The sequence below is a fragment of the Sorex araneus genome, chromosome 3 (genome assembly GCF_027595985.1).
Source record: "Sorex araneus isolate mSorAra2 chromosome 3, mSorAra2.pri, whole genome shotgun sequence".
Classification (NCBI taxonomy): Eukaryota; Metazoa; Chordata; class Mammalia; order Eulipotyphla; family Soricidae; genus Sorex; species Sorex araneus.
The window spans coordinates 33,263,750-33,291,519 of NC_073304.1; the positions used below are offsets into that span (position 1 = coordinate 33,263,750).

Below are 27,770 nucleotides of genomic sequence, written 5' to 3' on the forward strand. Positions count from 1 at the left end.
GTACACTTAAAAAAATCTTTCTTTTGTGTATGATAAAAGAAAACCCAGATACTCACCTGCAATTTACTGGTTCATTACTTATCTACTCTTCCACTCTAAGTAATCATAATTGCTTGAATTTTTATGGTATCTAAAATAAGAATTTAGTTCTTCCACTACCATTATCAAGCATCTTTCCTCTAAATTTGTGATTCTCTAGCTATAAGTACAAACAACAGAATAACAGCAGATTCCCTTTAATTTTCTAAGCTCTATTTTTACAATGCTACAGTATAACGTATTAAACCACATTTAAAATCTTCCTTATACTACTTACCCTTGTGAGTAAACTATTCTTTTATCTAAGTATGCCTCATTAGAATGACAATCTTTTTCTTTTAAAATAACAAGTCCAACACAATGGTTTTTAAATAATGATCAAGGATTTTTTTTTATTCATTAAGTTTTAGTATCATTACAGAAAATGTTATGGTACAGAGTTGTTTAACATTATTTTTTCTTTGCTTTTGAATTCCACATGAATGCTGGTAACACTAATATCTGTACAAGATCAGTCTTTGATTTTATTTTTTTTTTCTGTACAATTTTAAATGTATTGGTTAAAAAGGCTGTCAGCACTTAAGGAAGCATTTCCCCCTCCCCAGTTTGTTTGAATAAAAGGTATCCAGTTACTGCCCAGGAGTTCTGTGCCATTAGGCTTCTGGGTGAGAAACCTCCCTGGACACTCTGCAGGGGTGGTTCTCCTGGAGGTAGGGTAGAGTCTCCACCCAGTCACTCTTCTTTTGGCACTGTGCACATAAACACGAGATACATGATAAAGAACAAGCAAAAGCTCTCTGTAAAGCGGTTATGAAGCATACTAAGAAGGGAAATCCAAGTGTTGCCTACACTAGTATAAATAAGCAGACAGCCTTGATTTAAGAGCATAAGTAGTCGCGTATTTTAAAGATGAGAAAAACACAAGTTCTGCAGGCACCTACTGCTGTCTACTAAAAGCTATCGCTATCAGACCTAGCATTGAACACACAAAGCAATTTGCGAGAAAGGAAAAATTTGCTTTGATATAATCAGAATAGAGTTGTCTGTTAAATTTATTTTTAGGTGTTTTCTTTTATTTAAAAGGTATTTAAATTCTTTTGAAATATAGTTCAAGATGTTGACTATACAGATCAACTTTTATCCAAATCAGAAAAACTAGCTGTGCCGTTGCATATTACAGGATACAGTCAATGATATGTGGACATGCATCAAAGCTTTCTCCCACTGTAACCATCATAGCCGGCCAATGACCATGACGTCCACCACCTCGCCTTTGTGAAGCTCCACATACTGTTCTGTCTTTGGAGGTAGCATCAATAATCCGTTGGCGCTGCGCATGCTCATCAGACGGCTGCTCATCTGATTGCCTAGGAAAGAATACTCTCATTACAGCACCAGAACAGGTATACTATGTACTTGGAATCCTTGTAGTTCTTCAAAAAGAGAAGTGATCAAATTTCCTACTACCTTTTATAGCAGCCACACCACTGTATCCTACTACCTTCTCAGTAAACTTTAAAAAGAGACATTATAAATTGCACTTCAAATAACAAAATCAGACATTTTTAGCATTATTCAAAGTGCCACAGAATTTCTCAATTTTTAATGAAATGTTTTATGAAATGTTATATGTATCTGAAACGTATGGCTTTTAAAATGATGAAATAATTACTTATACATAGCAATAGCAATACTTTCTTTAGTATTTACTAAATATATCAGACATAAAAAAGCGGTAGGCACCTCTTTAAACTCCTCTGAGAATTGTTTAATTCTCAGAGGAGTTTAAAGAGGTTTGGTTAACTTCCCCAGGGTCCTAGTTGGTGGTTAATCTGAGTTCTAATCTCAGATGGTAAAGCTCATGTACTCAGTCATGGTGTAGGTGACATTTTCATTTGGTAAGACCTTTGTTTAGAGGGTTACATGATTTTTCTGGAGTCTTATCAAAAGTTAGGCATAACATAACTGTGGAAGTTGGGAATAAAAGTTTAATGTTTAGTTGCCAGAGCAATAGTATAGTGGGTTGGGCCGACCGACCTGACCTAGGTTTGACCCTGGCATCCCATATAAACTACATGGTGCCCTGAGCCCTGTCAGAAATGGTTTCTGAGTGCAGAGCTAGGAGTAACTCCTGAGCATCACCAGGTGTAGTCCAAACACTGCCCCCCACAAAAAAAAAGAAGAGAGAGGAAAAAAAGTTCAATGTTTAAAATTTAAGGTTTAACAAAGGCTACTGAGAATCAGTCTATAATTGGGCTTTCATTTCACACTCAGGGTGGCATAAGCCATGTGCTCTCATTACTGCAAGATAAAGTTTCTGTCCAGAATTTATAAGTTGAATACACCAATAAAAGTCTTCTGTCTTGGGGCTAGGGATGTGGTTCAATGACAGTGCATGCTTTGCATGCTGCGGTCCTGAGCTCCACACTTAGCACCACACCAAAAACAAGAAACAAACAAACAAAAATCTGTCATTCTAGATTTGTGTTTCAAATGTTCGTCTAGAAAACAGATCTGCATGGAAAAATTAAACTTTACATCTTTATTTTCATTTTTTAGGCAGTTTGTCCATACTTAGAGTAATATGCTTGGATTTGTGGTCAGGAGTGACTACTGGTGGTGCCCAGGGAACCACATGTAAGTGTTGAGAATCAAATTGGGATCACCTGCATGTAAGGCAAAACACTTTATCCCCTTTACTATCTCTCTGGTCCCTCTTAATTTTTAAATTCTTGTTATGTTTTATGCTGTACTATTTAACAATAATATAACTCATTAAATCTTTCAAATTGGAAAATTACAGAATTACTAAAAGGAAGATCTATATGTATGTGTGTATGTTTTTGGATGCATTACAATACCTGCAGGAGTGAATGACTAACCTGTACTTTGTGCCCAAGGTAGTGGTTCTTGGTGATGCCAAGTCAATATACACCGATGGTATTCTGGACGAGGATCCAGTTTTACATCACATGATAACTACAGGGGTAAAAAAAGAAAGAAAAACAAACTCAATTACCTAAACACTTCTTGAAATTAGAATAGGGAGGTTGTGCAAAGAATATAATGAACATACAAAAGATCTTAGCATTCTGCTGTTTTTACTGTTATGATAGAAAGTTAGTGGTTGTATTGCTCTGATGAAAAAAAGGCAACTATGGGGCTGGAGCGATAGCACAGCGGGTAGGGCGTTTGCCTTGCACGCGGCCGAACCGGGTTCGAATCCCAGCATCCCATATGGTCCCCTGAGCACCGCCAGGGGTGATTCCTGAGTGCATGAGCCAGGAGTGACCCCTGTGCATCGCCGGGTGTGACCCAAAAAGAAAAAAAAAGGCAACTAATTAGTTGGCACTCATAGTAGGGAAGGGATAGAAGGGAAGTTTAAAAATATAAGTTTTCTATGAAGTGGAGCAAGGAAAGTCTTTTCAACAACTGTTGGTGAGAAAACCGGTAAGTTACATGTAAAAAATAAATAAATGAACTCTCCATGACATTGATGCTAAAGGCATCTTCAAGGATGAAACATCACTGAGCAAGCAGGTGGAAGCAAAAATAAACAAATGGGACATAAACTAAGAAGCTCTGTACCTCAAAGGAAATGACAACCAGGATACAAAGACAGCCCATGGAATGGGAAAAATTATTTACTCAACACTCATCTGATATATATCTAAGAAATACAAGGCACTGGTAGAACTTTACCAAACAAACAAACAAAAAACCAAAAAACACCCCCCAAAACCCACATCTAACCCCATCAAAAAATGGGGAGAAGAGATGAACAGAAATTTCCTCAAAGAAGAAATACAACTGGTCAAAAAGCACATAAAAAAATGTTCTACGTGAATGTCCTATCATCAGGAAGATGCAAATCAAAACAGTGAGATATCATCTCACACCTCATAAACAGCAAACATCAAAAAAGTATCAGTACTGGTATAGATATGGGGAGAATGGGACTCTCATTCACTTCTGGTGGAAATGCTGACTAGGTCCAGTCTTTTTGGAAAACAACATGGACATTCCTGAAAAAACTAGAAACTGAAATTTCATATGACCCAGTAATACCACTCTTCGGAAAATATCCTAGGAGCTCTAAACACAATGCAGAAAAGTTATCTGTCTGCATTTCTATGTTTGTTTCAGCTCTATTCACAATTTCTAGATCTAGAAATAATCCAAGTACCGGAAAACAGATTAGTGGATAAAGAAACTATGGTACTAAACAATAGAATACTGCATAGCCATTACAAAAAAATAAAATCATGAAATTTGCTTATACATGGATGGACAAGGAGATGATCATGCTGAGTGAAATGAATCGAGGGAGGACAGACAGAATAACTGCACTCATTTGTGGAATATGAAAAAAACAATATGAGACTATTACACAAAGACAATAAAAATGAGGACCAGGAGGACTGGTCTATGGAAAGAAGCTTGCCACAGAGGGAACTGGGTATTGAAAGGATATGTAAGATACCCTTTCAGTAACAGTTCTGAAAGCCTAAGTGCATAAATGGAGAAAAGGAAAAAAAAGGAGAGGGAGGGAAGGAAAAAGAGAGGGAGAGATGGAGGGAGGGAGGGAGAGAGAGAGTGTCTGTCATAGAAGCATGTTGGGGGTGGGGGGCAGGAGGGCAACTGGAGACGTTGGTGGTGGGAAAAATGTACACTGGTGAAGGGATGGGTGTTAGATCATTGTAAGACTGAAACTCAATCATGAACAACTTTGTAACTGCGTAGCTCATGGTGATCCATTACAAAAAGACACAAATTTTACTCTTCAAGTCTAATTTTATGAGTTTTGAGAATGAATAGATGCCTCTGGTCTAGGAATTGAGAAATCAAAATAAATTTTTATCATTAAACAAAAAAGCAGACCTAAACAAATAACCTCAATACTCATTCTTCTGAGTATTCATCAATCTATCCCTCTGTCCCCACTTTTATTCCTCCAGAAAATATTTACTGAGGCACTATTTAGCCACTGTTAAAAATATAGCTTAAATAAAAAATGTATAGAGGGGCTGGAGTGATAGCACAGCGGGTAGGGCGTTTGCCTTGCACGCGGCCGACCCGGGTTCGATTCCCAGCATCCCATATGGTCCCCTGAGCACCGCCAGGGGTAATTCCTGAGTGCAGAGCCAGGAGTGACCCTTGTACATCGCCAGGTGTGACCCAAAAAAAAGCAAAAAAAAAAAAAAAAATGTATAGAGACTTTTTGTTTCTTTTCTGAATATTCCCCTAGTGTTGCAATATGTTACAGTGAAGAAAAATAGGCTGTTTGGAAAATTAAACCATTTTGGTCTAGTCTATCACTGGTATTAAATGAATTCCTTTCAATTAGTCTTTGCTACAGAATGGCATCTTCTACATCTTTCTAACAAAGATAAGATCTTTTATAACTAGCAACTTGAATTTATAAACATAATACAGGCTGATCAATCAATCAACCTGGAGCTATTTTTAAAAATCTGTCTCATTAAATTCATGCTGAAATCTGGTAAGTCAAAGTGGTAATGTTTTGGTAGAAGAGGCCAAAGAGGTATTCCTTGAACATATAATTCAGACTATAGCCCACCAAAGTAGTTCAATATATCTGGAAATAAGACATTCCAGTGGCTAAGGAGCATTCCAGTGGACCTTTGTATTAAGTCACTTGGTAAGTACTATAGATGTTTGAGGTACTTATTGATTGATGTACTAGTGATCCTAATTTTCCTAAAATTTACCGTGTAAACTTATTTTGATTTTTGGGCTATACCTGTCAGTACTCAAGGATTACTCCAGTCTCTGTGCTCAGAGATCACTCTTAACAGTGAATGAGAGATCAAATGGGATCTCTGGAATCAGACGGACTAAACTTGGATTTGATTTGTGTAAGGTAATTAATTTCCTTAGCTATTATACTATCACTCTGATTTCTGATAAGTTTACAATATAATTTTAAATGTACCCCATAAATTTTAACATGTACTGTATATACTTGTATGGATTGGTTTCAAATTCATTTTTCAAAGTTCCTATAATCCTATTTTATATTTCACTTCTTGATGTTATTATGATTTAAGTTTCTTATGACAAACAGTTCTATGATTTAAATCTATTGTTAACAAATCATAAGTCTTATATAAAGAAATAGTCTTTTGGTGATCAAGGATAGATACTACCACAGTAAACAATTCTCTTTGTAGTTGTAAACATCTTAACAGTTTTCAAATATAACTATTTTGTTGAATTCCTTTCATTATACTGTTCATGGCATCAGCCAGAAAAAATCCATCAAGTTCCTACAGAATGCAGGACAGCAAGGCCCAAGAGAGGATTGAAGGTGGACAAATTATAATAGCTTAGTAATGTCTCAAAGCTCTCTCTCCTAGGACAAGTTGACCTTAATTCATGGAAGAAGAAGGCAATTCCCTTCTCTGAATCACTGCTTGAAATGAGCTGATTCTTACAGGAGTTATCTCAGGTAGGGTTCTACAAAAAAACAGTGCTGCTTTATACAGCTGTGCCAAGAATAGTGCTGTTTAAGGTGCTTACAAAAAATATTGAGATGTAAGATAGGATAACATTTTATGGAAAAATTACATCAGTTCTTCAATTTCATGAATTGCAAAAATTGTACTTCTCATTATGTACTAAAGATCAGTATTTTTGTTTTGTTGTTTGGTTTTTGGTCCATACATGGATATGCTCAGAGATTACTCCTGGCTCTGTGTTCAGGGATCATTTCTGGCTGGGTTTGGAGACCATATGAAGTTCTAGGGATAATGACCTTGTGAGGCATATGCCTCACCTGCTGTCTCTTCAGCTCCTGAAGATCAGTTTTTCCAACTTCAATCATAAAAGAACAAAGCACAAAGCAAAGTGTTTATTTTTAATTGATACTCTTCAGAATAGTTGGCATCAAAGGATGATTCTTTTGGTACTAACTTTTCAAATTCATGTGACATTAGCTAGATAGTGTACTAGTGAGAGTCTAACAGTGTGAGTTACTAACACCAGGATTTAACACTCTATGTCATTTCCCCAGATTGGTAAGCATATTGTCAATTCATTCAGATGGTTCTAGTGATAGTTTAGGAGAAAGGAGTGCTACATATTCTTACACCAATGCTCAAACCTGTGAGTTGATGGGAGTGAGAAATGTACTATGATTCAATTTCAGAGCACTACCTCACTACTGTTGTCAGCCCACTGTTCTTTTTAGAGATGGAAGATGTTAAAACTGAAATAAGAATCATTAGAGCATCTAAAAGTTAAAGAGAAATCTTCTTTTTTCTCTTTTAACTGTGAATTTTTCTTATTCCCTAACTTTGAGAATGAGCAAATTTAGTATTATTGGTTTATATGTCTAAATTTGTGACTGATCCCACTTGACCAGTATGCTTTTTTCTGGTGATTCTCTTCATTTTTTCATTTAATTTAAGGTAAGACCACCACTGTCATTATTGAGAAACTCCCATAAAATTTTGTTTACAGAAATATTTAAACTTTTACTAAAATTTAATAAAAATTTAGTAAAATTTAATAAAAAACTATTTTTTATATACTGGTCTACAACTATCTCAATATTTAAGTCAATGTTAAAAATATTTGATACCTAGGGGCTGGAGCAATAGCACAGTGGGTAGGGCATTTGTCTTGCACATGGCCAACCCAGGTTCTATTCCCAGCATCCCATATGGTCCCCTGAGTACCGCCAGGAGTAATTCATGAGTGCAAAGCCAGGAGTAACCCCTGTGCATTGCCGGGTGTGACCCAAAAAGCAAAAAAAAAAAAAAAAAATTTGACACCTATATTTTTCATGAAAATTTTATTCTATATATCATCAGAATAATATTTATATTTCTTTCTTCTCTTCTATGTTTTATGTTCTTTCTTTGACTGATTATAACTAGTTGTAGCTAATATTTTAATTTATTTCAGAGCTCTTGAAAAGTGTGGATTTGCATTTAGGGGAAACATGCTAAATACAAGCAAAAGAATAAAACTGAATGCCTACATTACATTATATATAGAAAACCAAATAAAATTTAATTAAAGACTTAAATGTAAAACCTGAAACTCTAAACTCATAGAATAAAGCATAAAGAAAAAGGTTCTTGACATTGGCAATGCTTTCTTACATCAAAAGCACAGGTAACATAATAAAAAAAATAAAAGTAAGAATATATCATACTTCTAAAAGTATTACTGCAAAGCAACAAAACAATCAGCAGAGTCAAAAGGCAACCTATGGACTGGAAGAAAATATTTTCAATCTTCCTCATAACAGTTTAAAATCCAAAAGATAGGACTTCATATCTCATAATTCACTTGAACTCATAAATCAAAAGGCTCTCACAAGTAAATAGTGAAAAACAAATAGTGAAAAACAAATTTTCTGAAAAGTAAGCAAATGGCCTAAACATTTCTCCAAATAAGACATGGTCACCAGCTATCAGGAAAATTCAGATCAAAACCACAATGAACATCACCGCATACATGTTAGCTATTATGTAAAAAATACAAAATAAGAAATACTGGTAAGGTTGTAGAGAAACTGGAACTTGTTTACACTATTGGTGGAACTGCAGACTGATAGAGACATTATGGAAGCTCCTCAAATTAAAATAAGACCATCATAATTCAGTAATCCTCCTTTGGACATATGTCTGTTCTTTTAGCATGTCTATTATTATTCTTTTAATAATCAGGAGAGAATTTTTTTTTTTTGTGGTGTGCTGAGGATTGAATCCAGGGCATTGAACAGGCAAGGCAAATGCTCTACTACTGAGACACATCCCCCAACAAAGATATCTCTAAGGGCTGGAACATGTACTGCATGTGGGAAGTCCGGCTTTGATCCCCAGCACTGCATGGTCTTCCCATGGAAATAACCCAGATGTCCATTAAAAGATAAATGGATAAGGAAAATGTGGAATATACATATACTGAAATATTATTCAGCTTAAAAAGAAATTTAATTAAAAATTTACATTGTGACAACTTGAATAAAGCCAGAGTACATTGTTAAGTGATCTATCTAGCCTCAGAAGGACAAATAACTGTCCTTATGTCAAGTACATAAAACAGTTAAACTTACAACAGCAGAGAACAAAATGGTGACTGTTAGGGACAGAGGGGAAGAGGAAGAGAGGAACTCTCAGATAGATATCAAATTTCTGTTATGCCTAATCAGTCAATTCTGGAGTCACTTGAAAACATAGTACCTATAGTTAACTTTTTCTATGATATAGAAAACATGTGAGAAGACAGCCTTCATACCATGAAACAAATAATATCACATAAAGTTACCTGTTTCTGATCCACTGAGTCTTTGTCTTATTCTTAACACTTTTGGCAAGGGGAAGATTGGGCCAAACACAGATACGCTCAGGGTTTACTCCTGGTTCTGTGCTCAGGGATCACTGATCACTTCTAGAGTGGCTTGGGAGACCACATGTTGTGCTAGAATGTAACCAGGGCCAGCTGTGTGCAAGGCAAACATTTTTTTTTTCTTTTTGGGTCACAGCTGGGGATGCTCAAGGATTACTCCTGGCTCTGTACTCAGGAATTACTCCTGGTGGTGCTCAGGGGACCATATGGGATGCTGGGAATCAAACTCAGGTTGGCTGTGTGCAAGGCAAATGCCCTACCAGCTGTGCTACTGCTCCAGCCCCAAGGCAAACATCTTAAACCCTGCACCTGCACTCTCTTTGGCTCCTTGCCTTTTTCTGAACTTTCAAAAATTATGAGTGAGGTCACCTAGAAAGTGAATAGATAAACTTTTGCTGCCCTCTGGGAGTCTACATAGGGGAAAGGAATTCTTGTCCTCCCACCCACAGAGCAGGTATAGTGGCAATCAATGTTCAGGTGGCACCACTTATAATCTACTGACCATCTGTCATTACATATGCATGCCCCTATGGATTTTCAGCTGGAAAAAAGCTGGAAAAAAATTAGTTACTTTGAAAATCACAGAGAAAATGAAGAAAGTAAAGGGCCCCCTTTTCCTCCACTGGAAGTAAATATAATTGCTCTTCCCTCAAAATTAATGTATAACATTCTAGAAGTTGTTTGGGACCATTAGGAAATAACATCCATTCACAATTTTGGCTTTAGCTTTGGTTGCTGAACACTGGAAAACATTACCCTGGCTTTGATGATGGTTGGCCGAGGATCCAAGATGCCCTGCATCTTTCTCAGTGCAGGCACAACAAAGAGATTGCAGGTGACCACAGCTGATACAGGATTCCCTGAAAGTCAACCAACAGAAATTTATAGCACATACACAAAAATTTTTCAAAATCCTTATGTCTGTCTATATTTTCAGGTATCACAGAGACAGGAATGACTAATAACTAGTTTTCCTCTTTTGAATCACCGTGAACACCAAAGGTTGCACAAATTAAGTACAGTCATTCAAATGTCACACTGTGTAAATATTTAGGTCTACCCGTGAAACATAGGAACTTCTGCTGCCTGTTTAATTCCACTTACTTCTACTTTTTAGAGGACCATGCTTAAACAGTTACTAATAATCTTGGTTAGTATTAAAGCAGTTACCACATGTTGTTTTTTTCCCCCCAAGCAATACAAAATGACTACAAAAATTGGATAATAAAATAAGCAAAATAAATTCACTCATCATGCCCCCTACCCATATATTTATTTAAATTAGAAGGACTTAAAGATCAATGTAAAGATCAATGTCCTCTCAGTTTTGGTATTGCAACCATAATATGACAGAGAGAGAGAGAGAGAGAGAGAGAGAGAGAGAGAGAGAAAGAGAGGTGGGGAGAGGGGGAGAGAGGGGGGAGAGGAGGAGAGAGGGGGAGAGAGGGGGAGAGAGGGGGAGAGAGGGAGAGAGAGAGAGAGAGAGAGAGAGAGAGAGAGAGAGAGAGAGAGAGAGAGAGAGAGAGAGAGAGAGAAGAAAAGTGCCAGTCATAGAGGCAGGGGCTTGGAGGGGGATGGGTGGCAGGAACAATAAGGAGACTTAAGGAGGATACTGGTGATGGGAAATGTACACTGGTGGATGGATGGATACTGGAATTTTGTATGACTGAAACCCGATCACGAAAGCTTTGTAACTGTATCTCACAGAGATTCAATTAAAAAAATGATTAATAATATTATGAACCAAATGTGTCCCTTCACATTTCTATGTTGAATATTTACCCCCTCCCAATGAGCCTGTAATTGAAAATAGGGTCTTTAGGAAGTAATTAAGGTTATATGAGTTAACTGGAGTGACAGCATGGCGGGTAGGGCGTTTGCTATCCCGGTTCGATTTTTCCAACCCTCTCTGAGATCCTGGCAAGCTACCAAGCATATCCCGCCCGCACGGCAGAGCCTTGCAAGCTACCCGTGGCTTATTCGATATGCCAAAAACAGTAACAACAAGTAACACAATGGAGGCATTACTGGTGCCCGCTCGAGCAAATCGATGAACAAAGGGACGACAGTGTGACAGTGCTAATGAGTTAATAACAGTGACATTCTAATCAAACAGAAATGGTATCCTTCAAAAAAGAACAAATATTGGGAGTTTATAAACACAGAAAAAAGACCTTACCAAGACCACAGTGAGAAGCTGGCCACTTATCTACAAGCCAGGAAGAACTCAAAAGAAACCAGTTTGGCTGTGTCTTTGTTTTATATTTTTGGACTATGCTCAGGGATTATTTCTGGTTAGTGCTCAGAGAACACTCCTGGGATCAAATTGAGGTAGGTTCTGTGCAAGGCAAGAGCCTTACCTGTTATACTATCCCTCTGGCACAGGCTAGCATCTTGATCTTATATTTCCAACCCCTAGGACTGTGAGAAAATTAACTTTTTGATGTTATGAACTAGTCATATAGTCAGTGACATTTTGTTATGGTAGCTTATAAAAAATACCAAGTTTTTTTTTAAAGATATAAGAAAAAAATTGGAAATTAGTTACATTTCTCCAAGATGAAATCTGAATGTGTTATACACTTTATGAAAAAAACCACTGGGCAAAGAATGACAGATTTAATTTCTTTTTTTTTTTGCTTTTTGGGTCACACCCGGCGATGCACAGGGGTTACTCCTGGCTCTGCACTCAGAAATTACTCCTGGCGTTGCTCAGGGGACCATATGGGATGCTGGGATTTGAACCTGGGTAGGCTGCGTGCAAGGCAAACACCCTACCTGCTGTGCTATTGCTCCAGCCCAGATTTAATTTCTTGTGTGGGCCTGCTAAATAAGCAAGCTTGTGAACCTGGTGAGTTCTAAACCTTTACTCACCTACAAAATTAAACATTTGAACTAAATAATTTTTAATACCCAGTTTCACTTTATTAATACTTTTTATAGTTGTATGTGAATATATGCACCTATAAACTTGGAGCAGGGATGGGCTATTTCTGGTTGCCTTGGTCTCACTCTGTGTTGCTAATTGTAGCAGATAAAAGTAAAAGACAATGATATGTTTAGCCAAAACTGTACCTTTAATTTTCTTCTACAGACAAAAGTAGTGAAGAACATATTTTTTAATTATAAAAATGATACTATTATTTCAATTAAAAAATGACTTTCCAACAGAATATTAGATTATTAATGGGAATCAACTGCTTTTCCCTTGCTACTGTTCAAAAATAATTGCAGAGCTCCTGTAACTACTCCTTCATAAAATTAATCTACAAAAAATTATGTGCTCTAAGAAAAAAGGATCAGAGAAGTACAAGTTGGCAACGATGCAACTTCTGGCAGATATCTCTCTGGACTTAGTTACTAAAATACTAAATTACAGAAACCCAAAACTGAGAGGCCGCTAAGTGTGGTCACTCGACCTCATACTTCTTCATCCTCAGCAATGGAAAACAAATTATCTAATGCTTCCTTTTCAGCAGGTCTGACTTTAGGGGAGAGACTCTCCAAACAATAATAGTGAGTTTTGTTGAAATATTGTATGCAATCAAAGTGAAAGTAAAGTGAAATTTATTAGTTACACAGGCGGGGGGGGGCTTAGGGTGGGGGGGCTAGGGGCGTGGGGGGGCTTGGGGTGTGAGGGGGCGGGGTGGAGCTATACTGGGATTCTTGGTGGTGGAATATGAGCACTGGTGAAGGGATGGGTATTCGAGCATTGTATAACTGAGATTTAAACCTGAAAACTTTGTAACTTTGTAACTTTCCACAATAAAAAATTAAAAAAAAAAAAAAGAAAAAAGGATCAGAAAACCATTACCAAAAAAAGAGATCACTGATACCATTTCTTAATGTTCATGTGTCTTTTCCAGTGTGTTACAATTAATATTCAAGTTTAAAAAAGAGTAAGTAAATACCCATAACTTTTGTTTTGTTACTTGTCTTGTTTTTTCTTGCCTATACCTGATAGTGTTCAGGTCTACTTCCAGTGATGATGTTGCTTGGGGGAACATACTATACTGCTCAGGGAATAGAATGCAGGACTCCTGAAGCATGTTGCTGGCCCTGGCATCATAACTTTGAAACCGATTTAAAACTCAGTAAGGTTAGAAGTGGCTTTAAATGCATGGCCCTCGGGAAAGCAGAAAAAAAGCTGACCCTTAAAATTCTTATAAAAGGGGCTGAGTTCTTCAATTTGAACATGTGTTGCTGCTGCCCTCTTTTGGTTCTCTCAGGTTGAGCACAGAAAACTTCAAATAATAGTACCAATTTGAAAACCGGTTAATTGTCACTTCCTTGGTATATCAACTTCCTTAGCAATTGTGAAAGAGATTCCCACTATAAAATTCTTTGTTATACTAAAAATAATTTGTGTATTTTAAGTAAACTTCATTATATATATTTTTATACCACTGATGGGCTCTAGTTCAAGTATACCTTGCAGAGAAAATTAACAATCTCTTCTAGGTAAAATGAAGCTAGGAAGAGAATCACAAGTCTTTACGAAATGGTCTTCTGAGAGGTCCAAGAGGTTCCATACTGTAATTACATTGTGAAGACTACTCACTTCTCTCAAAATTTTCTAGATATAGACATCTTATCTCTTCTATAGTTATACAAAGGAGTTTTAAAATGTTATAAAAATTTCTGTCTTCTTACATTCTTACTATTTATTTTTAAATATTTATTGGTACCAAGAGTAGAGAACTATATTAGGAACCCATAGAAAAGGAATAAGTCAGTTATTTTCTGAAGGAATCTGTGTCAAAGATGAGAGAATAAGACTCTGATACATATTGGAAGATAACTTTAAAAATGGAAAATTTAAATTAGATCTGCAAAAATTCTAAATTACTATACAATGAAAAGTAGTAATAGTTTTAAAAGCAGCGACAAAAAAATCAATAAAAAATGGAATTGAACAAATATTTGTAAATGGAACCATTTTTCTTTTTTGACAATATGAACCCATGGAAATAAGGGTGGGGTCAGTGACAAACTTGGTTGAGAAGCAACAGTACTAGCATTACTGCCTTGTATATTAATCCTTCTTTATCCCCTTCCCCGCCCCGAGTAGAACCCCGGCAGCTGAAGAGCTCCGAAACCCAGCCATAGCCATGCTCAAGACCCCTCTCCATATGGTTGGACAAGCCTCACACATGAAGGAACCAGCAGAGGAATCCTGGTGTGCGGGACCAGGGACTGAGATGTCCAAGCCTGCTTGAATCAGGACTGGGCCTCTTCCACCCAGATCCCCTGTTTTCCAGTAGCTAGGAAGTCACACCCAGAAACTGTACTCAGCCCGTGTAATCCCAGATTACAGAATCTCAATGGTCAACATCCAGAGACTATAAAACCAAGCTCCCAGAAGCGTGCAGTCGCATTTGCAGCCATGCAACATCTTATAGCTTAGTTCTCCCTCTCTGAGAACCTGGCAAGCTACCGAGAGTCTCCTGCCTGCACCGGAGAGCCTGGCAAGCTCCCTGTGGCGTATTCATATGCCAAAAACAGTAACAACGATGGGTCTCCTTCCCCTGACCCTGAAGAGCCTCTAATGCGGCACCTTTGGGAAGGACAAGTAAAGAGAGACTGCTAAAATCTCAGGGCTGGGACAAATGGAGACATTACTGGGCCCGCTTGAGCAGATAGATGATCAACAGGATGATAGTGATACAGTGATACAGTGATTCCCTTCCCAGTTCAAATCTAGCAAAGACCAAATGTAGCTTTGTATTTTTTTGTTCAAGACTTGCATGGGTAATGTAAGGTCATTAGTCCCTTCATTATATTATTTATAGCTGTGGGAATTAATTAGATTGCTAATTTTCACCAAATTTCCTGCAAGGAGGTTTCCTAGAAAATCTAAGGTTAGGTAACAGCTAACACTTGATTATCATCCTATGGTTTAGACTGTTTTATTTTTTTATTTTTTATTTTATTATTATTATTTTTTTTGCTTTTTGGTCACACCCGGTGATGCACAGGGGTTGCTCCTGGCTCTGCACTCAGGAATTACCCCTGGCGGTGCTCAGGGGACCATATGGGATGCTGGGAATCGAACCCGGGGGGTCGGCCGCGTGCAAGACAAACGCCCTACCCGCTGTGCTATTGCTCCAGCCCCAGTTTAGACTGTTTTAAAAAGAAACTTTTCTTAACTTGCACAACAACCCATTAAGTAGATATTAGCCCCAGTTTATACATGAAGAAACAATATCAGAGTGTTTAAGTGATTTGTTCAAGGTCAAAATCAGGTATTTGGACAGGGGAATTACCACTGAGGATAAAAAGAAAAAAAAAGAATTGAATAATTTTACCAGAGAAATTAAAAAGAAAAAGTGATCTGAATTATTCTTACCTGGTAGCGCAAAGATTATTTTTCTTACACCATCAATATCCAAAGTTGCAAATGTTGTTGGCAGGCTAAAGAGAACAAAAAGTTGTTTCATTACATGCTACTAAGTAGAATGATGAGTAAATTAATTATCCCAGTTTTGTTATACAGCACTCAATTTAGATCATTTATTAAATAAAAAGATTTCCTGTCAATTCTTAAGCCAATCTTAATATTTAAATCAATCTTAAGATCTTTATACCTGCAATTATCTTTAAATTCTTCTTTCTTTAAACAAGTGCAAAATTCTTGCCAATTAAGGGAAGCTCATATAAATTTCCAAAACCACTTTAATAAAGCAAAATAACACACAAAAAGAGACTATACAACAATTATATTCCACCGCATTTAAGGCCAATTTAAATGATCTTTTGCATCTTGCAGTCTGATAATATGATTTTTCTAAAGGTATCCATTTAAAAAGATTCTTGAAGGGGATTGGTAAAGCTAAACCGAAAGTATAAAATAATTATTTCAATACTGCAAACTACCTCAGTAAATTAAGGAAAAAGGTTTTACAATAAAAATGTTTTTAAATCATGCATTGGTATCCTGGCTGTCCTATTGTTAGATTGTGAAGTTTTTGTTGTTAGCTCAATCAATAGCTCAATACCTATTCCAATTCTCTTGAAACAGAATGTAACAGCATTTATACAGTGAAGTCACAGAATATTATTACTTTAGTAGAAGAAAAACTATTAGAAACTGATGAACTAAAGTTGAAGTAAGTTATAAATAGTAGACTGAAAATTTAAAAAGTATCAAAATTAAGTATAAGTAATGGGACTAATTTAAATAATAGGTTCTTACACAATTCATATTTGAGGGTAAGTAATATCAGCACATTTCTTTTTTTTTTTTTTTTAATTTATTTATTTTTAATTAGAGAATCACCGTGAGGGTACAGTTACAGATTTATACACTTTTGTGCTAATACTTCCCTCATACAAAGTTTGGGAACCCATCCCTTCACCAGTGCCCATTCTCCACCACCCGTAAACCCAGTGTCCCTCCCACCCTCCCCAATCCCATCTCCCCCCCACCCCACCCTGCCACTGTGGCAAGGCATTCCCTTCTGTTTTCTCTCTCTAATTAGCTGTTGTGGTTTGCAATAAAGGTGTTGAGTGGCCGCTGTGCTCAGTCTCTAGCCCTCATTCAGCCCGCAACTCCCTTCCCCCACATGGTCTTCGACTACAATGTAGTTGGTGATCGCTTCTCTGAGTTGACCTTTCCCCGGAACGTGAGGCCAGCCTCGAAGCCATGGAGTCAACCTCCTGATACTTATTTCTACAGTTCTTGGGTGTTAGTCTCCCACTCTGTTATTCTATATACCATAGATGAGTGCAATCTTTCTATGTCTGTCTCTCTCTTTCTGACTCATTTCACTCAGCATGAAACTTTTCATGCCCATCCACTTGACTACAAAATTCTTGACCTCCTTTTTTCTAACAGCTGCATAGTATTCCATTGTATAGATGTACCAAAGTTTCCTCAACCAGTCATCCGTTCTGGGGCATTCGGGTTTTTTCCAGATTCTGGCTATTGTAAACAGTGCTGCGATGAACATACATGTGCAGATGTTGTTTCGATTGTACTTTTTTGCCTCTCTGGGATATATTCCCAGCAGTGGTATTGCTGGGTCAAATGCGAATTCAATATCTAATTTTTTGAGAGTCGTCCAAATTGTTTTCCAGAAGGGCTGAACCAGTCGGCATTCCCACCAGCAGTGAAGAAGGGTCCCTTTCTCCCCACATCCTCTCCAACAGCGGTTGCTTTTGTTCTTTTGGATGTGTGCTAGTCTCTGTGGTGTGAGGTGGTATCTCAAAGTTGTTTTGATCTGCATCTCTCTGATGATTAGTGATGCAGAGCACTTTTTCATGTGCCTTTTGGCCATTCGTATTTCTTCCTTGGTAAAATTTCTGTTCATTTCTTCGCCCCATTTTTTGATGGGGTTGGATGTTTTCTTCTTGTAGAGTTCAACCAGTGCTTTATATACCATTGATATCAACCTCTTATCTGATGGGTATTGTATCAGCACATTTCTTAATATAAAAAGATTAGTCTTTTTAATTTTCAGACTGGAGAAAAGCACATTGACATTATTTGGGGATATTCTCTATTATTTAATTTAAATTTCATTAACTTTTTTTGAAGTGGGGTTAGACCATACCTGGAGATGCTCAGGATTTATTCCTGGGTCTATTCTCAGAATCATTCCTGGTGGTGATTTGGGGACAACAGGCAGTACTGGGCACTGAACTAGGGTTGCAATGTGCAAGACAAGAGGCTTTACCCTCGTACTAACTCTTCAGCTCCTATTCTCTATATTTTAATAAGATTTTAATTGTCCAGGGATCAGGGTGATAGTATAATGGATAGGGGGTTTGCCTTGCACTCAGCCGACCCAAGTTCAATCCCTGGCATTCCACATGGTCCCCCAAGCACCACCAGTAGTAATTCTTGAGTGCAGAAAGAGGAGTAACCCCTGAGCTTCGCTGGTTGTGACCCAAAAAGCAAAAAAATAAAATTATAATCCAGAGAAATAGAAAAAAGAAAATCCGTGCATTTATAGCATAACATATGCTTAAAAAAATCTCCCTCCCACAAAAGGGTTGGTGGTTTAGGCCTCACTAAGAGGTGCTCAGGGCTATTCCTAGTTCAGAAGTGACCCCTGGTGACTCACATATGTGGTCCTAGTATTTAAACCTGGGTCAACTGCATGCAAGACAAATACCTTAACCCGTGTGCTAGCTCAACATCCTGCAAATGAAATATTCTTAAGAAGTTGAGAATTATCCCAACCCAACAGTTTCAATAATAAATTGAGAAAAAGAAATATGGCCCTGTTACCTGCAACCATAATAATATAAAAAAAAGCCAGAAATTCTAAATTTTATTAAATCGTGGAAAATGTTTTAGAGATACTTAATTTTATTGTGAAATGGCAAAATCAAGGAAGCAAAGTTTGATCTGGAACTGACAAGTGGAACCCATTACATCTGAAAAATTGGGAAGGCTAATTTGGCTTGGCACTCAAAAGGCTTCTTGAATTTGTAGACAACTCCCATAGCTACTTTTTTTGGGGAGTGGGGTGGGATTTGGACCACATCCCTCGGTATTCCAGGTTCACTCCTGGTTCTATGCAAAAGGATGACATCTAGCCAGTGTTCAGGGGACAATATGTGGTGCAGGGATTGAACCTGGGTTGACTGAGTGCAAGGACTGCCCTTTAACCTCTGTACTATTTCTATAGCCCCACAGGTTACTCTTTAACAACTGGGAAGTCTCTACTCTCTTTTAAGGCTCATAAGGACATCCATTAGAATAGAATTCTCTCCTTTTTTATGTATATGTGGTTTGGGGAATTAAACCCAGTGGCTCACACAGAGTCATATCCTAGAACCTGAGAATGTAATTCTGAACTAAAGCATAGAAAGAGAGAGGAACAAATTAAGGAAGCAGTTAGCCAATCCTGTGTCTTGGGAAGGTGATTTAGTTTATTCAATAAGTTAAGTTCATGAAAAAAATGGCCGGGTGGGGGAAGTATGTGTTTTTGTTTTAATCAAATACAATAAGAAAGAACCTGACCTGAATTCTTATAAAACAATTAAAGGGAAATATTCTTTTTCTTGATATTTGGAAGAGTTTTAAATATTTTCACAGCATTAGATGAATGAAAGTATTTGTTTTCTTAGGCAAGAGAATAAGATTATACAAGAGAACATTGCTGCTATGATTTAAGTTGTAAACCAAAATGACAAAATATCTATAGAGACTGATTTTAATAAATTCCATCCCCTATTCCCATAAAAGATGAGAAGGGGATTTATAAAACAATTATGAAAATTATTGATAGTTACTGAAGCTGGGTGATGGATACATAGAAGATTCATTGTTCTCTCCAATTTTGCATGTAGAGAATTTTCATAGAAAAATTGCTTATTAAATAAAGAGAAGTAGTATGAGGAGACAGAAAAAGAAAAAGGAATAAAATTATGGGATCAAAGGGGAAAAAGGTTGTGAGAGTTATTCTGCTTCAATTATACCATGATAAGATGAATCCAAATTTCAACTAAAAGCCAAACTTTGTGCAAAGATTTAAAAAATATTATAATATTTTTTGTTTGAATAATTCACAAAGAAAATGCAAACTTTGATTATCAACCGAGCCAAACCAACTCCATTTGTAAGATAAAAAGATTATTTTCATACCCTGGTTTCATAAAAACCCTGCCAAAATGGATTTGAGCATGAAGATCAATGTCCAGCACCTGCTTGAGATAGTCCTGCAAATAAGAAAAATAATCATTTTACTCCAAACGGACAAACATTCTAATACCAGACTTTCAAAACATTTAAAATGAATGAAATGAAATAAATTTCTAAGACTGAAAGGTGAAGTGAAATTGATTGCTTAAGACATATATTCCTATATAACTTAATTCCATAGTCATCAATTCATGAAATAAATAGTTATTGAACACCTGATATATGCTGATTACTAAGTTAGGCGTAGGGAGATAAAACTATGAATAAAAGAAATAATGTCTCCAAAAGAGACAACAGAAAGTACATCCCTGTCCCCAAAAGTGAAAAACCACATTAATTTATAATATCATTATGTAATTACTGCTGTTCTTTTAAGACAAACTTAAAAAAAAAAATCTTGTGCTACACCCGGAGGTTTGCAGAGCTTATTCTAGTCTCTGGGCTTAGGGATCACTCCTGGTGGGGCTGAATCACCATATGGGCTCCCAGAATTGAATATGGGTTGGTTGCATGCAAGGTAAGCACCTTGCCTGCTGCTGTACTATCTCTCCAGCCTCCAGACAAAGTTTTTAGAAAATAGGGGCATCTCCAGCAATGCTTGGGGTCTGGAAGCCTCTTTCAGAGCAGTGTGGACCTGGTGATTTGGTGTTTGGGTCAGTAATATGGTAATGCTCGATCTAGTGGCTCTGGCTGCCACCAGGGCCACCCTGTTAGTCCTGGAAATAAAACATAGGATCTTTGGAAAAGAACCCTTTGGAACTATCTTTCTGGCTTCAACCATGTTTTAAACTTTTATTTCATTTATATATTTTTTGGGGGGGGTTCCTAAATGGTATTCAGGATGCCCGGGGTTCTTTCTAGTGGTTCTTGGGTGGGATGGAGGTTCTATGAAAGTGCTTGTGGATAGTGCTGTCTGGGCCTTGTGGTGCAGAGTTAATTACCTGGACCATCTGGTGGTGCTCAGGGACCTCAATAGCTGCACCCTGTGATGCTTGGGGACCATGAAGTACCAGGGATGGGATCAGGTTGGTAACATGCAAGGTATGTGCTTTAATTTCTGAACTACCTTTCTGGCCCCTCAAGACAGTTTTAATGTCAGAGAAATAATGTTAAATATAGCCTAGGACTTGGCAAGAAAGACATGTATATATGTTTTATACTATTTGCTTTAGACTTAATATAACATAATGTATATTCCTGAAGGAAAACTGGACATTTATCCACTAGATTACCAAATATAAGTCAACTAAAATGAAAAATAGGTAGAAAGCTCTAAACTGGGAAATACTAGGAAGTTTAGCTCTTTAGCTTTATATTCTACCCTAAACAACCTAAGTGGTCTAACAAAATTTGATCTTTGGAAATAAAATGCAACAGTGCCTGAAGTTGCTTTTATGGACACAAAGAAAATTTTTGCCTAAAAAATTTCTTTATGGGGATTAAACTCTGAACTTAGGCTTGTCCTGGGTGCTTTCTATATAACTGAGTCATCTTGTAGGCTATTTTATTTCTGGGTCTCTCACTAATAGTGGGACTGTCTTAATAACCTCCGTGCATGTCGTGATATGCAGATTTGAATTTACAATATCGTGTTTACCAAGCAAGAGCCTTAAATCTCTGAGCTACCTTCTGGGCTAACAATAAATAATCTTAAATAATAATAATTTAAGATCGTAGTTTCTAAAGTTGTTCATGATGGAACGTTGGTTCAAACAAATTATTTCATTACAGCAGAAATAGAATTCTCCAGATTTTTCTAATAGATGTGCTTTTATGACATTGTATTCTTCTGATATCTTACATTGCAAATGCCTAAACACTGATACATCATCTTTACTGTAATATGAAGTTTGTGAGAATAGAAACCTTCTCTCTGGTTCTCTCTCTTAAACACACACACACACACACAGAAACACACACACTGAAACCTTACTAAACAGCATATGTCTTCATTTACTTGCTTGTTCAACAAATAGTTTAGATTGTCTAGTCTTTATATCTTATAGCCTACTTCTCCCTTTGGGAGAATCTGGCAAACTACTGGGAGTTTCCTGCCCACAGGGGAGAGCTTGGCAAGGTCCCCATGGTGTAGTAATATGCCAAAACCAGTAACAAGCTGGGTCTCATTCCTCTGACCCTGAAAGAGCCTCCACTATGGCATCATTGGAAGGATGAGTAGAGAGAGGCTTCTAAAATCTCAGGGCTTGGACGAATGGAGATATTACTGAGACTGCTCGAGAAATTCAACGATCAATGGGATGATGAGTCTTTATTGGGAATTCTCTACGTACTAAAGAATTAATGAGGATGGGCATGGTCCTTGATACGGAGAATGTATTGGAGGGGGAGTTTAAAATAAGCCAAAAAAAAAAAAAAAGGTTACTACTGAGTGATACTTACTACAGAAGGAAGTGCTGAGCTAGAGAATAATGGAGTGAAGTAGAAAATAAAAAAAGGCCATTCTGAAAGAGTTAGTAAAAATAAGGATTCAGTCATACAAAATGTGGTGGAATGAGAATTCTGGGTAAAGGGAAATACATACCAATACTTTCAAGCAGCAAGGAAGTAATCAATGAGTAAGAAAGAGGCATAAGATGAGGCTGGAGAGATGTGCAGAGGTCATACCTGCAGAGCCTTAAAGCAAATGTGCTCATTTTTGCAAAATGGATAAAAATGTTTAGTTTTACTTTAAAAATTTTTGCCTGTTAAAAATCTCACTTTTTTGACTCATTAAAAAAATTTGATGGAATATTCCATGTTTCCTATGACAGAAAAATCTTGTGTCAGACATAATAATAAAGGTTAAAAACCTATCTAGAGTCATACAGAGAGAAGAAAAATGAGTAGATAGAGTAGTAGGTCTTTTCTTCAACTCAGATAAGCACAAATAATGTTAGAAAAATTGTGAAAGATTTTAAAGTGGAGAAATAAAAGATTATTGTTCCGTGTAGCTCAATTTTTGGGCGGTTATTGTGCTTTTCATTTTTTAAAAACTATTTTATAAAATTTAAGGAATAGAAAACTGATGGTGAACATGATTATTATTCAAAGAAATGCAAGTTAATTTTACCCCTGGAGATCTACTTCACTACTTGTTTGAGGGTTTAAAATAATAGTTTTGCATCTGTTAGCAAATTTATTTTAGTATTCCTGATTTTTATCTATTTGTGTGTTCTTTCAATTCTCTTTTTATTATGCTGTAATATCCATCAGTTTCCTTATTAAGTAACAAGTTCAGGCTGGAGAAATAGCTCATGCTTTGCACACTGGAGGCTTGGGTCTCCCCAACACTGAATGGTCCCCTGAGCACTGCCAGGAGTGACTCCAAAGCAGCTCTGGGGGCAGCCTTTGAGTACAGAACTAGGTATGGTCTCCCAGCCCCTTCACCAAAATAAATAATGTATTAAATAAAATCAGAGGTGTTCATTTAATATATTTGACTTCACACTCATCTTTAAATATTATACTTTAATAACTGGAGGCTCCACTGAGATGCTCCATTAATTTTTCTGACAGAAAGAGGTAACTTTCATTATACAGAAGAGGCATTTTACAGGTGATTTAAACATAGGTGCAGTTTTCCTTAGTTCCTGGAGTGAATACTGAGCAGCAATAAAATATGAACTCAGTTATCTTTCAGTTCCTCTATTTTGTTTTTTCTGGGAGCGGGCCACACCCACTTGTCCTCAGGGCTTACTCCTGGCTCTGTGCTCAGGGATGACTTCCTTGAGGGATCACCCTCAAGGAAGGCCCATTTTGTCTTGTAGTTCTCATGGCATATATTCTGTTTCCAGAAAGAGAAAATAAAATGAAACACTAAAACAACTTTAATTTCTGGATCTAAAGATACTAGGTTGCAACTTAGGAGTAGGAAAGTACTTATGTAATGGAATATTCTTAAATTTCTCAGAAATTAATGAAACTTAATAACTTAAAAATTGATTTTTTTTGGGGGGTGAGAGAGTGGTTTGGGTCACACCTGGCAGTGTGAGAAGTGGAGTTGGCTTCATACAAGGAAAAGTGCCTTAACTCCTGTACTACTTTTCCAAACCAAGTTAGCAAATTTTTTTTCAGTTTTAATGTTTAAAAAATTTTTTTTTTAACTGAATCATCATGAAATATACAGTTACAAAGCTGATCATGGTCAGGTTTCAGTCATACAGTGTTCCAACACCCATCCCTCCACCAGTGCACATTTCCTACCACCGATGTCTCTAGTTTCCCTCTTGTCACCCTTCCCTAGCTTGTCTCCATGCCAGGCACCTTCTCTCTCTGTCTCTGTCTCTCCTCTTTGGGGCATTCTGGTTAGTTTAGCAATTTTTTAAAGTTGTGTTTTTCTATACCTAGTGCTGCTTCATCCTGACTAGTACTCAGAGATCACTCCTAGAGGTGGAGGGGCTCAGGGGATCACATGGGGTGCTGAAATCAAGCCTCAGTCATCCTCATGTAAGGCAAGTGCCCTACTCGCTGTATTATCTCTCTGATTCTGAATCTAACAAATTTTGAATGTGCTATGCACAAAATATTTTCATAATAATTAAAAAAAATTAGTTTATGTTGTATTAAGAAAAATACTTAGGAATTGATAGTAGAACAATTATTTCGTTTTTAAAGAAAATGTAGTCATATACTTAATCATTTATTAATGCTATAAGTTAATAGACAAATACATTTTACTTCATTTGGGTTTGTTTTTCTTACATTTATGTAATAAAATTAGCAAATAGTATTCCTACAAGATATTTAAGTCTGTAAAACTGGGTTCAATTTAAACTAAATTTTTCTATAAACTTTTAAGTAGAATCATGTTTAGAATGTTAGTTTGAAAATCGCTTTTAAGACCTTTAACTTAAAACTTTGAGTTGATGGTAAATATTATCACATTAGGTGAATTCTAAGTAATAGAATACAGAATACTGAATATCAGATTACTAAGCATGATTTTAAGTTGATTTAGACCAGCATGTCTAAATTCATTATTTCACATCTTATTTTTATACATCCTAGAAATATATGTCTGTGTATGGTAATGAATATATTCATATTTGCAGTATTATTAAGAGGATACAAAAGGGATATACACAGTTACAAAAAATTGTGTTCTGTGTGTTTAAGACTTGTGCTAGTCTGAGAAAATATTTACAAATAATTTAGCAATTATCTATGCCTCTTTGTATTCCCTGTAAAACAGATTTTTTTTTTGTTTGTTTTTTGGGCCACACCCAGGGCTGCTCAAGTCTTACTCCTGGCTCTGCACTCAAGGTGGGGCATGGGAGACTATATGGAATGACAGGATGAAACCTGGGTTGGCATATGCAAGATAAGCACTCAGCCCACTGGTCTATCTGTACATCCCAGAGATTATTTTCTGAAATATTACTAATGAGCCTAGGTGGCTGTACCGATATACTAGGAAAAATAATAACAGGGCAACAAAACTATGCATACTCTATTCTTTTGCATACATATCAATACCCATATCTATGAATATATTGATATTTACCTATAATAATTTTATTATTTCTAAGTTTTGTTCTATGTTTATATTTTAAAATTTGAGATTTAACATTTAGCCTTATTAATGTTAGAAAATTGTATAGCCACCAGAAAAAGAAATTATGTATTCACAAGTAAAAGTGTCAGATAAAATCTTAGTTTCATTATAAACATAATTTCAGGTCACTCTTGACTGTACTGGGGGTACAGAGGTGATTAAGGGCCACAATGGTTAAGCTTGGTGTTACTTAGAGGGCCATGCTTTGCCAACAAAAAATCTAGGGCTTTAACACATGGGAGGCACGTGCTGCACTCCGTGAGCACATGCTCAGTCCTGTAAAAATAATGTTGACATTGTAGATCCACCTAAAAGGTCTCAGGAACCATTATGCGCCTGGGAGCAACTCTGTTCTAAAATAAAATGTGTTCCAAAAATATGGGAAGAGTATAATGAGGATCAAAAATTTGAAAGTGACTTATTTGCTATGGTTTATAATATTTCCGTTTAAGATGCAGCTAAGACATATATCAAACTTTTACTATGATTTGATAAGGTTATTTCTTTGTCTTACTGATTAATACCTTCCCTATAATATAAAAGATTATGATTTTTGTGTAATTTTCTGTCTACACTTTATATTTATTTAATTTTTCATTTGGCTATTTAAGGAAATAAAAGAGAACAAGGGCTTCTCTGTGTGAATGAACTAAAAAAGTTTATAATCATGTCACAGTCTATCTATGCTATTTTTTGAATACTTTGTTGTTTTGAAAATTAGGTAAATGAGAACTATTTCTCAGGTTTCCACAATCCCACTTTTATCAAGTCCCAAATTCTTTTCTGATAATTCTTTTGATTTTGCTTTCTAGTGATCATATCTAAATTTATTTATTTATTCATTCATTTATTTATTGCTTCTTTGGTCACACTCAGTGATGCTCAGGGGTTACTCCTGGCTCTGCACTCAGGAATTACTCCTGGTGGTGCTTGGGGTCCATATGGGATGCCAGGGATCAAACCCAGATTGGTTGTATGCAAGGTAAATGCCCTACTTGCTTACTATCTCTCTGGCCTGATCATATCTAAATTTAGAAAAAATAAAATAACTTCAGAGTATCTTTGATACCTACGACTATCTTTTAAGTTTCATGGAGAGTTCTGAGTAAATCTGAACAATTTGTCCTCTTATCTTATAAAAAGTGAAGTTAGAAATAATTAGATTTGATATGTAGCCATTATAAGAGATTCATGGTAAAGGAAAATCTGTCATTTCCAGGAAAACATGCTCAATATGTCTTAGGTTAAGACTTAAGTACAGAAAATGATGTAACAGAAACATGTCAGAAATTATATGGTTTATGGGAAGTAACTGGGGCTATGACAGTATGGCAGTCCATAATGTTTTCAACCTCATGGAAAACACAGAAAAAGACTTTTATGAAATAGTTGAATACTGTATGAAAAACTTTTATGAAATAGTTGAAATACTGAAAATGCTGTATTTAACTATTTCAGTATTTAAACTAGTCAACTATTTATATATTCAGATAAGTAATAAAAATTTTACTTATTGACTGTTATTAATGATTACAGCAATAAATTAAGTACAGTTATTAAGTACTATCACTTATAATTTGTTTTATTCTGATGCTTGACCACTCTAAGTTAAATTAGTTAACGTATGCAACAAAGATTCAGATTAGTAGAAAAAATGACCTTCATAGGTCCTTTTTAAACTATTGATACTTTGGGTTGGGGAAATAATATAGGGGATAAGGTACTTGCCTTGCATGCAGCCAACTTCAGTTAGATCCTTGGCACCACATAAGCACATATATCCCTTAAGCACCACCAAGAGTGACCCCTGAGCCAAAGTCATGAATAAATGCTGAGCAAAGCTGTACGTGGCCCCCAAACAGATATATATCTATATGTAGCTGTACGTAGCCCCCAAACAGATATATATCTACATATATCTATACAGGTATAGATATATGTATGTATGTATACACATACGCACATACACTTTGGGTTAAAGAGATAATACAGTTGCTTGTATGACATTCATATTACCACGGGCACTGATGATAAAGAAAACAGACATGATGTAAATAATTTATGATAGCTCTACTATAATCCAGAGCTCATTGGTCTGGGCTTTGTGATCTTAGGAGTGGGCAGTAGCAATTTGCTCCA

The 27,770-nt window shown here is 36.5% G+C and overlaps 1 protein-coding gene across 19 annotated transcripts in view; it reads right to left on the reverse strand.

Moving 5' to 3' along the window:
* Positions 1-401: 401 nt before the first annotated feature.
* The window catches only part of GPHN (gephyrin), a 494,826-nt gene continuing 467,457 nt past the window's right edge, over positions 402-27,770 (reverse strand). For all 19 annotated transcript variants that reach the window (XM_004612348.2, XM_055130244.1, XM_055130246.1 and 16 more), the window contains 5 exons: positions 20,021-20,094; positions 15,773-15,837; positions 10,180-10,283; positions 2,922-3,018; positions 402-1,406 (listed from right to left, as the gene is read on the reverse strand). In XM_004612348.2, coding sequence (XP_004612405.1) covers positions 1,273-1,406; positions 2,922-3,018; positions 10,180-10,283; positions 15,773-15,837; positions 20,021-20,094 — 474 coding nt within the window. In that variant the 3' untranslated portion in view covers positions 402-1,272. The remainder of the gene's footprint in view (positions 1,407-2,921; positions 3,019-10,179; positions 10,284-15,772; positions 15,838-20,020; positions 20,095-27,770) is intronic.